General features: G+C 42.6%; 1 protein-coding gene across 5 annotated transcripts in view; it reads right to left on the minus strand.

Moving 5' to 3' along the window:
- The window catches only part of myo18aa (myosin XVIIIAa), a 72627-nt gene that overhangs the window by 42423 nt on the left and 16050 nt on the right, over window positions 1-14154 (minus strand). For 2 of the 5 annotated variants that reach the window (XM_037119980.1, XM_037119984.1), the window contains 15 exons: window positions 14056-14145; window positions 13774-13845; window positions 12604-12630; window positions 11623-11682; window positions 10842-10929; window positions 10410-10516; window positions 10146-10322; window positions 9791-10001; window positions 9517-9659; window positions 8618-8718; window positions 8423-8486; window positions 7540-7684; window positions 4366-4536; window positions 3382-3472; window positions 1906-2098 (listed from right to left, as the gene is read on the minus strand). In XM_037119980.1, the coding sequence (XP_036975875.1) occupies window positions 1906-2098; window positions 3382-3472; window positions 4366-4536; window positions 7540-7684; window positions 8423-8486; window positions 8618-8718; window positions 9517-9659; window positions 9791-10001; window positions 10146-10322; window positions 10410-10516; window positions 10842-10929; window positions 11623-11682; window positions 12604-12630; window positions 13774-13845; window positions 14056-14145 (1740 nt within the window). The remainder of the gene's footprint in view (window positions 1-1905; window positions 2099-3381; window positions 3473-4365; window positions 4537-7539; window positions 7685-8422; window positions 8487-8617; window positions 8719-9516; window positions 9660-9790; window positions 10002-10145; window positions 10323-10409; window positions 10517-10841; window positions 10930-11622; window positions 11683-12603; window positions 12631-13773; window positions 13846-14055; window positions 14146-14154) is intronic. The other 3 variants (XM_037119982.1, XM_037119983.1, XM_037119981.1) reach the window with 2 other exon arrangements.

Consider the following 14154-nt stretch of genomic DNA (forward strand, 5'->3'; position numbering starts at 1 on the left):
TGTGGTTATTTTGAAAACGGATGTAATGGTATTTTCTTAAGCAAAATGTCAAATATTTTTTAAATCTTTGTGACATATGACAATGTTGATGAATATCTTTTGCTTTTGTCCCAAATTAAGACATATGAACACATCGCCTTGGACTGAGGGACTTAAACACACAGATAATTATAAATACTTTGAGACATTCGGAAAAAAAAGCACAAAAAAAATAACTGTTAGATGATTTAATTAACCTAGTGGTGCAGTAGGTGCAGCAGTTGGAGGGTTTCACTCCCTATTTGTTACCGTATAGCAGCTAAAAACTCCCCTCTACGAAAACACATCTAAATCTGTTAGATCTGGGTTTTTTACTATATCTCGCACTGTTACAGTAAGTGATAGAGAAAGCCCTGGATCCATCCCTTTATCCAGATCTGCACTAAAAAGTTAATGGGGTCTATTCCAAGAGAAAGCGTCCTCCATCCAAGTGTCGTGGAAATGTGCTCAGCAGTTTTTTGCGTAATCCTGCTGACGGACCAACAAACCAAACAAGAAAAGGGCTGGGGTTGAAAAAAACATCACCTCCTTGGCGGAGAAAATAATATCATCATCAAAGTAATCGAAAATGTTTATTTCAATTTATCATGGTAAATGCAGTGGCGGTGTGAGAGAGACTGTTACGGATGCTGAAATGAAAACAATAATAATGGCATATTAGACGTAAGGAAGCTAAAAGCCACAACAAATCTATTACAATAACAAGAACGCTTGGCCTTTACGAAAGACTGTTTTTCCTTATAGGTAAATGGAGACTCTAAAAATTTCATTACTGTTGCAGATAATAGCATTTCTGGGGATGAAGTGGAAATAAATATACTAAATTACCTTCACCAGAGCAAAACAGGCATGCAGCAGCTTGCAGTGACAAAGAGCAGGCTGCACTGGAAATGTGGGAAAATGTTGGCAGTGCTAATAGTGTGGCCCTGACAGATGCCAGTGTTCGAGTTGACTGTGTGTGTCTGTGAAGTAGCCTAAATGATTTTTGTTCTCTGCTGTGCTAAAACAGAAAAAAAACCACATCCACACAGCACTCACGGCATTTAATTTTAACGAAAATCTAAAGCAAATGCCTGTTGTGTCAGTTTAACCTGCCTGTCGCTGCCATTGTTGATACGGTGTGCTGTTTAAATGAGTTTGACCCAGTTTTCAATGACAGCTTCACAGATCCTTATACCTTTCAAGATGCACCGACAACAGAGAATTACACTACACAGATTTTATGCAACGCTTCATTTTGCTCCAATTCCCTTTCTCCCAGGCAGGGGATGTGGGTGGAGATGTGGGTGGGAAATCCCAGGATCCTTGTTCACAGTATTAAAAGTAATATGGTGAGGATTTGTGCTTAACTTTAGTGCGCCATCAGCTGAGTTTTGAATAAGAAGGATATTTTCTGAGATTAGAGCTGGGACGGCAGTAATGGGTGGATATGCTGATGTAAGTAATCTCTGATATTTAGCTTCAAACATTTTTTTTTAAATTCTCCAGGATGACTGTGCCTGGTTGTGGTCCAGCTCTGTTAGACAGAAATCAAAGGAGGAGAAGAAGAAAAATAGCTCCCTCATCAGGGAGCAACACCGCGGCGGCACAGCTGGGCGTGTCTCCCAAAGGCACTTGTGAGTGACTTCACTTTGATCTCGGCAGAAGAGGCGAAGACAGGCACCGCTAATGAGAAGGTCTAACACGTGAGCTTGGCTTGCCACGGCCTGTGACAGGTGGAAGGGATAGTGCATCTGATGTGTGGACACGCAAACGTTTGGAGCCGATACATCAGAGAGGGCGCGGCGGTCAAAGAGAGATGGGGGAGGATAAAGACACAACGAGGCCCTACGAGTGCACGGTGCAGAGCGCTTCCCGTGACCTCACCTCTTTGTATCTCTCCAGCTCCTGAACGAAGGTCCGCTGGTAGAAAAGGCCGTGCAGACGCTCCTGCGTGTAGTTGTGGCATAGGTCCTCGAAGGTCGCGCTGCACTCACGCTTGGCCAGCCTGGGGTTTTGAAAGCCTGGCGTGTCCACAACGAGCAGAGAGCACAGGGAATGCTGGCTGGATTTCAAGGCCCTGAAGCGCACAGTGCAAAGACACACACATATACACACAAAAATAATGTTAGCACCGTGATACAGAGGCAGCACTATATTGATTACATTCAGTGCATATAACCTCTAGCTTTAACCTTAGCTCTGCACCACATGCCGAACTTTATCCCTCACTACGCAGAGACTGAAGTGCAGAGACGTGGACTCCAGTGGATTCCAGATATCACGACTTGGACTTGATGATGACTTGACAGGAAATAAATGACTTGAGACTCGACTTGGACATGGAGGTTAAAGACTTGTGACTTGTCTCAAGACGTGATGACTGGAATGACTTGTCAGTGTCTTTTTATGTTTTCAGCTTTAACCTTAAAAGTGCTACAAACTTTAATGCCTCAATACAAACTACCGTTGTCATAGTTTTCCTTAATACCTATCACCTGGTCGAATTCTGACTAATCTGGGCCTGGTAAGGTAAGACACAACCCCAAAAACCTGTGACTTGACTTGACTTGATCTGACTAGGCCGAGAAAATAAATGTCTGCATTATTTGGCCCAGGACTTTACCCTGTCAGCTCCCTGCTCCTAAGTCTGGGACAGCCACATGTAAACAGATATAACGTTGTGCATCACTGGCACGTAACTGGAAGAATACGAGTATCCAAGGGGGAGAAAGAGCAGTCATTTTACACTACGCTGACAAAGAAAGAGAAAATATCTGTGAAACTGAGGGATGACTAGGTTAAATTCTGGCAGCTCAAGCCGATGCCAAAATCATCTGTCAGATCCAGTCGACAGCGAGAGATTTGTTGTAAACACTGAGGATTCCCGCAGTATGTGTTTTTGCGTCATATCCTGCCTCCTGCATGCTCCTACACAGGCAGTGCCCCTCGCAACATAGAGTACTTCCAACGTGTGTGTGAACACATCTGACATGGACAATCTCCTAATGTGTGCCGCATGTGTGAACATGCAAAGATAGAGAAGATCCTGATCTGATTCACTGGATATTGTCCGACGTTTATACACGATAAGGGGCTTTAGTGTGAGGATTCTGAAACCTAAACCCGAGCTCTAAATTCGAAACAGCCTCTTATACTCCTCAACTACTAAAAGAAATCATGGTAGTCTAAAATGGGTGCCAAAGATTTTCAAAAGATATTAAATATCTCCAGCTGAAGGTATTAAATGTGTTCATTAAATAACGTTTGAGGCAGTCTGCATATTTCCATTAAATAAAGGTGCAGCCAAAAATCACCAATTCAACACAGTGGAGCTTTAGTGCTGGTGTCAGAAGTACTGACCGGTTTATCAAAGAAATGAGGATGGTGAAGAGTTCGGAGTAGAGCCCAGATGCCATGGCTTCTAAACACTCTCCGGCTGTGGCCTTGGATCCTGGTATGAGAAGCGTTCACATGGAGAACAAATGACAAACAGCCAGTACACAACAACATCTCTATCAATACAAAATAAACACTGGAACAAGTTGAATTAGAAGCAGAAATGAGCTGTTAGACTAAAAAATATGGTCCCGACATGTGTCTGTAATAGCACGTACGACAGCATCATATTTTATGCGTATTAGGCCCAGAAGTATTCAAACTGGGCCTGAAATTGTGTCATTCGGGACGCAGGTGTTTCCGAACCAGTCAGATCAAAACAGAGCACACTCGTGTCTGTGCCTGGCGGCGATGGCCACCTGTTAAGCTCTCCTAATTCATCCCACTATCAGACAAAGTAACGGGTTTATTGTGCCTGAGGGGTATTTAAATGTGTGCATACACATCTACGACTGTATGCTCCCATCTTGTGTGTGTGTGTGTGTGTGTGTGTGTGTGTGTGTGTGTAGGGGGATACAGGAAAGGTGAAACGGAGGTGAGTTCCGTCCATCCCTGCTGTGGCAGACTTTTAACTGTACCCCTGTGCCCTTCAAAGTGTGTGGCAGTCTTAATGGAAGTCCGAGGACGCGCATGTGTGAAAAATCAATGCGAGGCAATTATGATTTCAAGGACAATGAATGAAGAGAAGATCCAAAATTGCTTGTCCCGACATAGCGTGTGTACTTATCTGTCAATAGCCATTGTTAAGCTCTGGTATTCATTACTAAGATAAGCTTTACTTTCTCCACAGCATGCAATTTCCCTCAGGTGACGAGCAGAGGCATATGTGTGCGTGTATGTGTGGAAACAGTGTGACAAAGAGAAAGGGGGGAGGAGGGAAGAGGGGACGAAGGGAGGTTCAGGAATGTAGAGGCGAGACTCGGTGGGTAAATGTGCTGTGTGGAGTACCTGCATCTGCTGTGCCATTTTCGTCAGAAGCCTGGCGAACGGAGCTGGCTCTGGGCAGGGTGCCCTTGGCCTGGTGCTTGAAGATGGAGGAGGAGAGCTCCTCCAGGGTGCAGCCCAGCAGGTAGGCCGCCTTCTGGGCCCACTCGTGACGTGCAAATTGTTTCCTGCCAGCTGAGACACGTGCATGAAAACCTCCATTAGCCCTTCTGCCAGCAACCCCGGGCACATGGCTAGTCGGGTAGCTTTGTGACAATCCTGTCTCTGACAGGGTAGGATTATGTCTGTGGTCAAGCTGACACAGACACAGCTGGGGAGAACATGCACTAAAAGCATACTCAGACGCTGGCTTGAATACATTTAACTACAGTTGAAGCAAAAGATATATCCACTGGCCTCTGCAACTCATGTTCATAAAAGTCTATGAAGTTGAAGTGATAATTGCCCCTTTTATCATCTGGGGAATGAAAGCAAAACTTATCATTCGGGGACACAATTCATTTATTTATATAAAGACCTCTGTTGGGAGACACAAGTTTCTCTTTAATCTAGCGGCTGAGTGATGGAAACACGCAGATATGAGCGCAAACATCAGTTTTAATCCGCCGTGAAGTGGTATCTTCTAAGACTTAAGAGAGAAACTGGGGGATTTCACACAGAGAGTAGTGGGCCCTATCTGTTTCATCAGCGCTGCAGAGGCCCTGCATGCTCCCGCTGACGATAAGCAGGATGGTTGCGGAGGCTAGTGAAGACATTTGAATATTTGCTTTGAAAGATATTCACCACCACAGTTATTTAAATTGCGGTCAAACATCAAAAAGAGGAAATTGGATTTGCCAATATTACTGAATCAAACATTAGGGAGTGTATGACTCTTAAAGATTAAAAAAAAAAAACCACAGGTTTAATATTTGTTCTTAAAAAGCAGATTCACAGCCTTTTTTTGCTCTCTTTACTTGTCAGATAGAAGTGTAGACAGTACACTATGTGGAGATGAATTCATGTCATGCTGTCCTTTTTAATTTGGGTTTGGTGGATTAGAGACCAGTGCTGCCCTCTTGTGTTGCACCGCGAAGCTGCACTGTCACTAAACAGAGTCATTAATACAGTTTATATTCTGTGTGACAGTCCAAAACACGGACCAAGTCAGGCGGGCGGGGAAAGCTCTTTGTAATTAGAGTATGATTATGAAAAAAAAATCTATACGTGCCATGAATGTGTCATGACTTTCATCCCATGATGCATTGTCGCTTCGTGAGAACCACTGGAGTTTAATGGGAGGTCAGCAGGCCCTAAATCCATAAGTCACCTAGTAAGTAGTTTATGATCTGTATTCCAAATAGCAGATTCTATGAGGGGATGGAAATCATATAAAATCATATAAAACTCTTTCTGGATAGTGTTATAGTGCCATTGAAAAAAGACTGTCAGCCAGCTGGAGAGGATCACTGAAAATAATTTGGCGAGCAAGTCTGAATAAGTGTCTGGCAAGTGTGGAAAAAGAGTGAAAAAGTGAACAAACTAAGTATGGAGTCACTGCTGCTACTCCTTCCTTGTGAATCATATGTTGACTAATATTTCGGTATATCATATTCTGTTAGAAATTGAGTTAATTGATGCGACATCCTCAATTTGACTTGAGAGGTGCCATAAAGACAGCTTCAATACATGATATACAGAGTTCAGTGTGTGAAGTGTAAGCAAGAAGTCAATCTCTTTATTTGAAAAAACATGCATAATTCTATCCTCCGGGCAAGGTCGCCTTCATACAGAAAGTAATCTGAGTAATCATAGCTCACCAACAATATAAACTCTTTTCGACACCCTCAGCCTCTTCACATGGCAGACATCCAATTTTTAAAATAAGAGCAAGAATGTTGCAGGGAGGCAGATCTATTACTTTAAAAGCAAAAACCAGTCAAACTCTCTTACGTTAGGTGTCATCATACAAACAGCTTCAAAGACGCTAACAAATCCTCATGTTTAAGGGGACTGCTGCCTTCCCATTAGTCCTCTGATGCATTCTTATGACAAGATAAAAGGTTTGTCACGGTTTAAGGCCAAAATCAAAATTATGTTTTGTTTTTTTTTTCCCTGAGCTGGCAACAGTGTTTCCTTACAATTATGAACTCTGGGAGTTTGCCAGTCGTACGAGCTGCTGCAGCATAAACAGCATTTGGTTTATTCAGTCTGATCGTTCAGGAAGGATTAACAAGGTCAAACCTGGCAGAGGTTCAGATATAAAGAGATAAAACACAGTGTAGGCCCCAGAATAAAATGCTGGTAATTCATTCTTGCAAACCACTGATGCGTCACATTTGTACATGTCATGTGTACCATAATGACATCTCATTTCACGTTCCTATTACATGATTATGACCTGACTGTCATATCAGGAGGTGGAGGGGATGGTAGTTGAAGAGGTGCCCAGGCCAGTGACTGTTGATCGAGACCGTGTTTCAACATTTGTAAGTGTGAAACCAGTGGATAGTTTTAAAGTGATCCAGTGAGCATCTCCAACTGTGTTTGTGACAGCTAAAATATGATATCAGGGAGACAAAAACAGTTATTCTAAGCCAAAACATCATCTTCTTCTGCGTTACCACAACACAACATTGAAAACGGAACCTAAAGAGACGGAATGTTGTAACGTAAATAAATAAAAAGTTTCAACATATCCAGGATTTTTTGCAGAAATGCACATTGCCAACATTTATTCTGCCGATTCAGGGACCCAAACAATAAGACAAGAGCCAGCAGAAAAAATAAATCTGTGGCAAGGAGTCTCTGGATATTATAAGTCACTGAATGCTTTCCTGCCTGTTTTTCTTTTTTTTGGTACAGATCAGTGCAGTAGAGCAGTTTAACAACCTGTGCACTGTGCAACATCTTCTAAAGTGCAAATGCATTATTGAGTCCTCTGGATTACAGCAGTGTTGCATCACACTGAAGCTGTTACCTGCAGTGAGATAATGCAGGTTTGACATTTTTGAGATTACATCACGTGTCATTGAAAAGGTATCAGCTAACTTTTGGCCATTTTGGCTGTTTCACCGTTCACTGTCGGGTGAACGAATACAGGAGGATCCTTTGCATGTATGCAGGTATGTTAAGCTTTTCCATACACATAAATGATGCAGCTATGAAATGAAAAACTATTTCGGTGGGTCCTCTTACCCTTAGTGGCTCCTGCAGCTCCGAGATGGTAGATGGCCCCGAGGACAAGCCAGAAGGCTCTCTGCTCATCAGCACTGATCCCCAGAACCTTCATGGCTGCTTGCAGCTTGGAAAACTGCTGCGAGGCCCGCTGCTTATCCTCAGTCTGGCAGATAGCACACATCAAAAGTAAAATTCATTTTTGAACTTTTTACCGATAAAAACTTCTCTTTTTATGAGTTAAAATAGGATTAGAACAAGCTGACTCCATCTGCCGTGGTTCAGCGAGGTTATTGATAAATATCACTGATTGCTCTGCCAGTTGTTGAGATTGCACCATCTTTCAAAAACATGCTCTCTGGCCCATTCTCGTTTCTATTGATAAAATTCTTTTGAATTATTTGTCTGTTATAAGAGCACCACATGTATTGAGCAAAGGACTGATGACTTACTGCTCCTTTGAGTGACGACAACATGGAGTCTATAATATTCAGCGTATCTTGGTGTTTTGATAACTCCTGTAATCCATCACAGGACATCGTGCCTCTGTGTGAGAGCCGGTGAGTAGCACTATGCACAGTGTATTTAAAGAATAATAAAACATTTTAGTTTTACCCTTGGAGTGCTGGTGCACAACACACAGGGATTTGTTTTCAGCCGTGCCCGCCAGAAATAGCTGCATTTCGTATAAATCAAATCAAATCAGTTTTTATTCAAATAGCAATTTAGCAATCACATCGCCTGAGTGGGCTTTACAATCTGTTCGGTGAACGACATCCTCTGTCCTTAGACCCTCGATTCAAGCGAGAAAAAACTTGGCATGAATATGCATATAAAGTGCATAAACATTCAGGTTTATAAAAGGTAAAAGTGAGCCAGTCTTCCATTAACAAGTGGTATTTACCTTAGCCTGAGGCATTATTGTGAATGCATGGTTTTCAGCAAAATGGTTCAGATGCAGCTCAGTCCTGATGAAAAAATGAGAACACATAAGACATTAACATCACTCATGTCTGTTTATAACTACATGTTTAGAGTTAGGGAAGCAGTATTATGTAATCGCGACATATAAACATGCATGAATGTATAAAATCCTGACCTAAGAGAGCTGTCTACTCCAGCCATCAGGTAATAGAAGACATTAAAAGTCGACTCTCCGTCTGGTCTTCTCGTCACTCTCATCTTCTCCAGGAGCATCGTCTGCAGGGCCACAGCAGAACAGGATATTAGCAGGATAAACAATAGCATTTATAATAGGCAATGCAAGTAAACATCATAACAAAAAAAACGCTGGAGTTTGGTGAGAAATCTATGCTACTTTATGACACATTGTCTGAGATCATAGCAGATATTGCACGCATGAGTAGAAACTCAGAGGCTGAGCACCAGTGACTTGAAAGATGAATACATGAATCTGTTTATTCCGCCCAGTCACCAGAATAAAAATGTTGGCATTTTATGTTTATGCAATCTCACGGATATGTTCAAACTTGTATGTAGTATCTTATGTAACTTTCGTATCATATTAACATTTCAACAATGTGTGTCACATCCACATTGCATGTATGAGCGAACTTTCACATCAGGAGGTGTAGTGGGATTGTGGCGCCATGACAGCTGGCCGAGGCGGCTTCCAAAGCCAGAGAACAATGTTTGAGTAGACATTTGTGGATAATTTTAACAAGAGAGCACTGTTCTGAACAGCCTTTCAAGATGTGTAAGCACAGAAACCACTAAATATTTTTAACAAGAAGTCAGGACATATTCAAGTTGTGTTAGCGGCAACAAAACTGGCTATTTTTGACAAGATGTCGGGACAATTTGTCAGTGTTTGTGGTGACACAACGTTGTAAGCCCTAAAAATTGTATTTTTCAAACTCTAACCAAGTAGTTCATGTAAACACAACATAAAAATGAACAATGAACCTGGTTGTAATATCATTTATCTGTGGTTTGCAGAAACATTACATTCAGTCTGGTGGACAGATTAGTTTGTACCTGGATAGAGGCTGAGGTCACCAGGCCCGCCTGGTCAAAGTCCAATGAAACAATGTGAGAGAAGCGACTGGCATTCCCATTCATACAGGTAGAGGCATTCCCAAATGCCTCCAACACTGTGTAGACTGCCTGCCATTTCTCTGCTACAGACAACAAAGAAAAATCAAATCAAATCAAAAAAAAGTCATTTGGTGGGTTTTAAAAACATTAACAACAATTTTATACAACAACATGATTACATTCCCTTTAGAGTTTGGATCTTTTCCCAACCTACTGGAGAATGTTTTGTTGGTGCTGCCAGCAATGGTGAGCAGGTACTGGATGATGTGTTGACAATTGGTGGTCTTGCCACAGCCACTCTTGCCCAGCAAGACAATGGATTGATCCTGGCGAGTGGTCAGGAGGTTCCTATAGGCAGCCTGGGCCATGCTGTAAATGTGCGGGGCAGTGTCCTCCCTCCTGCAGCCCTTGAACATTTGCATCACCTGGAAAGAAGACAAAGAAGTAGTGAAGCAGGGGACCAAATAGGACAAAGGTTGTACATGTCAATTTGTGTATTCACTGTGATTCCCATATTCTGATGATTCCATAAGAGATGAGTCATTGCATGAGCGCAGGCAGCAGCTTACCTTCTCAGAGTACATGGAGGGGGCGCTAATGGGGTTAATGACCACCATGTTGGGCCCAGCGTGGGTGTGCACCAGGTTAGCGCCGTACCGCTGCCTCAGGGAGTGCATCACGCTCGACTCATTCAAATATTGCAGCGAGGCCAGGTCTTCCACTCGGTCGAACAGCGGAGGGTTCGCCTGGAATTCAAAGTCAGAGGCGGTCAAATACTCACCCGGTGTCATCTGTAATTGATGTGGTTCAGAGTTGATTTGATGATTAAATACCTTCTCTACATCATCTTCGTCCACGTCCAATAAAGATCCATCACTCTCCAGGCGGATTTTCACCTTCCCCTCTGGCAGACTGCCTGCCTCCGTCTTCAGCAGGGTTGCTGCGCGCAGGAAAAACATGGGAGTTAATTTATCATGATATGATCTTGACCCTGAGTGCAAAATCTCCATCTTATCATACAAGTCTGATAATATGGGGCGGTTGTATCTCTTTTAATAATGTCTGAGCTTCATTAAAACTGAATGAGCATTCGATGTTGAAAACGTGTTGAGGCTAATTACACGCAGCCTGAGGGAAAACAGGGCAGTCTAGTCTGGTTGGCTCTTATAACATTAAAATATTAGAAGCCCCAGAAGCCCACCTCTACGGAAAAGTCACCACGTACCAGGATAGACGGGATAGAGAAATGACAAAGTTTGACTCACCCAATGAGAATCCATCCTTGTGGACAAGCCATACTTTGTCTGTGTTGTACCAGGCTTTCTCCGCCGTGATCTGCTCCTCAGTCTTTCCCTGTTGGGACAGGTTAACGAAATGAGAAAAAAACGCGTAGAATAACCGCACACTACGAACACTGATCGACAGTTACGGACTTCCACAAGGATCCTACGGATGACGAGCACAGATTAACATGCAGTTCACATTAACATGAGACATACTATGAGACGGACTAAAATTCCTTGGGCAGAGTTCTTCTTTCAGTGGTGGCAATTATACACCAGAGCTGCACAAAATAACTGCAGTCCCTGTGATTCCCACTTTAAACCTTTTCGAGAGAGTGCATTTAATGTGTTGAGACGTACAGACAGAAGGTGAGACGTGTGTTTCATCACAAAATACAGTGCACAGAAATATACACCTAAATAATTTCAAACACTACAAAGTACCATGAGTCATGCAAGTAAACATGCATACTTCCCTCAGACATGCAATTAGGCATATCAAACATAATACACATCGGACATTTGCACCAAGAAAGCATATTTGTGCCTTCTCTCCCTCTAGTTACAATGCTGGGAGAGCAAGAAGAAGTTCTGTGATACCACAACAACTAAAGGGGATATACTGTTAAAGGGATTTCCTCACTAACTAAATTATTCGTATTCTTTTTCTAGCTCATCACAGACTAAACCACAAAAACACATATCACTCTGAAAGACGGGGGGATGCAACGAGAGCTACAATCAGCTGTAGCCACTGTCAGACCTTAGCTGCAGCGGAGTGCGCTGCCTGAAGGATCGCCACAGGGTCCTCGACGAGCTTTGACTAGAGAGGAGGAAGGGAAGGAGCAGAAGTCAACTGAGTCAGTCAGTATTTTTAGCGATGGGATATAATTAATACGTTAGGCCGACGTTTGACAGCACGCCTCGAAGTGCACGATCAAAAACAGGATGGTGAGCAACTTTTACAGCACGTCGTCAAATCATTACGAGCGAAACACAAAATACACAAACGCTGCAGAGGTTCAACGATGCAATAATAAGTCAGGCAACAGCAGCAGAATGAGTCATTCAAGTGATCACCATAAAAAAAATTACAATATCAATGCATTAATGAGCAGGGATTACAAGGTGCACTGAAGTGCAGTGTGTGGCTCTGTGGGGAAATTCATGCTAATTCATATTAACAGTCACAGTTAATAAGATCAGTTGTTCACAGTGAGCTATAAATCCAGGGAACCGTGCAGCTAGGTGTAAAACAATGCAATAGTCAATGCTAATGAACCCAGCTATAGAATCAGCACAAGGATATACTGTAATATAATGTACAAATATACTGAATCACTGCAAGCAAAATCAGGGATTCCTCGAGTTTGTTTTGTTTTGATTTTAAGTCACAGACACCCATTTCATCAGAATTATGTAACTGAAGGTCTGTAAAAAATGCGTTGCTGCAGCATATGAGCACAGTTTAACCTCAGTATATACATGTGAGTGTAAAGAACAAAGGCGGAGAAACAAACAAACAGCTGTACGATGAAGTAAAAGTAATCTGTTCTCAATCTTGATCAAGAATCCCTGACCCAACTTTGGTGACCACTGTTTTTGTCACTTTACAAAATTCCGGGCCCACGAACCAGACAAAGTCAAGCATGCAGCCACACACAAAACAGGGCAGAGACGGGTCAGTAGAAGAGAACAAACAGGTGAGGGGAGTGCGGCGGGCCCGCGGTCGAGCAGGCTGTACCTGAGCGGATTTGTGGCCGCTGGCACGCTGGCCATGCAAACAGCAAAGAGGACAGCAGCAAGTCAGGATCCAGTGACCCACGGAGAAGCAAAAGCACAGACATGGGACACAAATTGAGACAACAGGAGATCATAGCAAGGAGCACTCTCGACTTTGAGAGAAGAACTGCCTCATAAGCACCGCCAAAATAATCACAGCAGGCGAAGAACATCGTCGAACAACACACAGGTGCTCCTCTGGACCTGATAACGAAGCAATTATTACTCCAGGATGAATGAGAGCAAGGCAGTGAGAAAGAAAAACACAGAACTAAAGCTGTTAAATTAAATATCAGAGGTTTACAATTGAGTTCAAGTGTTACCAAGAAACCTCAGAGGATACAATTTAAGATAGCATTTATTGAAGATAAATTAATATTAAGAGGTGAAAATTAAAATCAGCGTATCCACAGAAAGTTTTTTTTTTCCCATTAACATGAAGGGATTGTTTCAACAAATCAAAATATTTCTTTCCAAGACAGTCTATCCCCTTCTCCTAAACTAACGCTTAAGTATGAGTCATAGAAAATATCTTGCAAACATTCAGATTTTACACCAGGTGGCTAACAACGAAGGGAGGCCCTGTAATTATAACTCTGGAAGATTACCTATGTTCCCAGGTTCCTATATTCCCCAGGTCCTATGCTCCAAGGGCCCTATGTTCTCAAGGACCTATGTTCTCAAAGTCCTATATTCCCAGGGCCCTCTGTTCCCCAGATCCCATGTTACCAAAGTCTTATGTTCCCATTCTCCTATATTCCCATTCCCTATGTTCTCAGTTCCTATGCTTCTAGGCTCCAAAGATCCACAAGTACTATGCTCTCAGGGCCCTATGATTCCAAGTTAAATAATCTGTTGAAACACATGAGCCTCCTCTTGAATTTGGGTCGTGAAAACTAACCCTTACACTACCACATAGCATTTTGACAAAGCAGATATTGTTGTATCAGAAAACATAGACTCCTTTCTCATGTTCCTCTTATGTGCCACATAAAATCTGGGGGACACAGGGCCATGGGAACATAGAAATGACACCAACACTATTGGCAGCAGGACCTGGTCACAGGGTAATCCTTGGTATACAGTAGCAAAGCAGTTGCAAACCAAACAAATATAGAGAGACATAAGTTACATCTTTGCCATCAGTGGTGAAGATCCTCCTCACGCGCTTGTGATCTTCGTCAGTGGGAATCAGCTCTTGGACCTATAGTTATAGATAACAATTGCAATTTGCAATAGCCAGAAAATAAAATCAGAGCTCCAGGAGTAAATGCCACAATCGTCTACTTTCGACAAACCGAAAAATAAACGAGCACACACACATTCCGTGTTAAAAAAAAGAAAATGTTTAGTGATTCTGAATGTGAGAAACACACACGGTTACATGAACCACTGCAGCCAGATGAACACACACCTGTTTATTTGGTGCAGATTGAGCCTTGGCTGGGTCAACAGAGGAGGGTTTACCATTTGGGGCCACAGGGGGAGAAGGTGTCTCCTTTACCTTCACACA

This window comes from Acanthopagrus latus, chromosome 13, assembly GCF_904848185.1.
Source record: "Acanthopagrus latus isolate v.2019 chromosome 13, fAcaLat1.1, whole genome shotgun sequence".
Taxonomy (NCBI): domain Eukaryota; kingdom Metazoa; phylum Chordata; class Actinopteri; order Spariformes; family Sparidae; genus Acanthopagrus; species Acanthopagrus latus.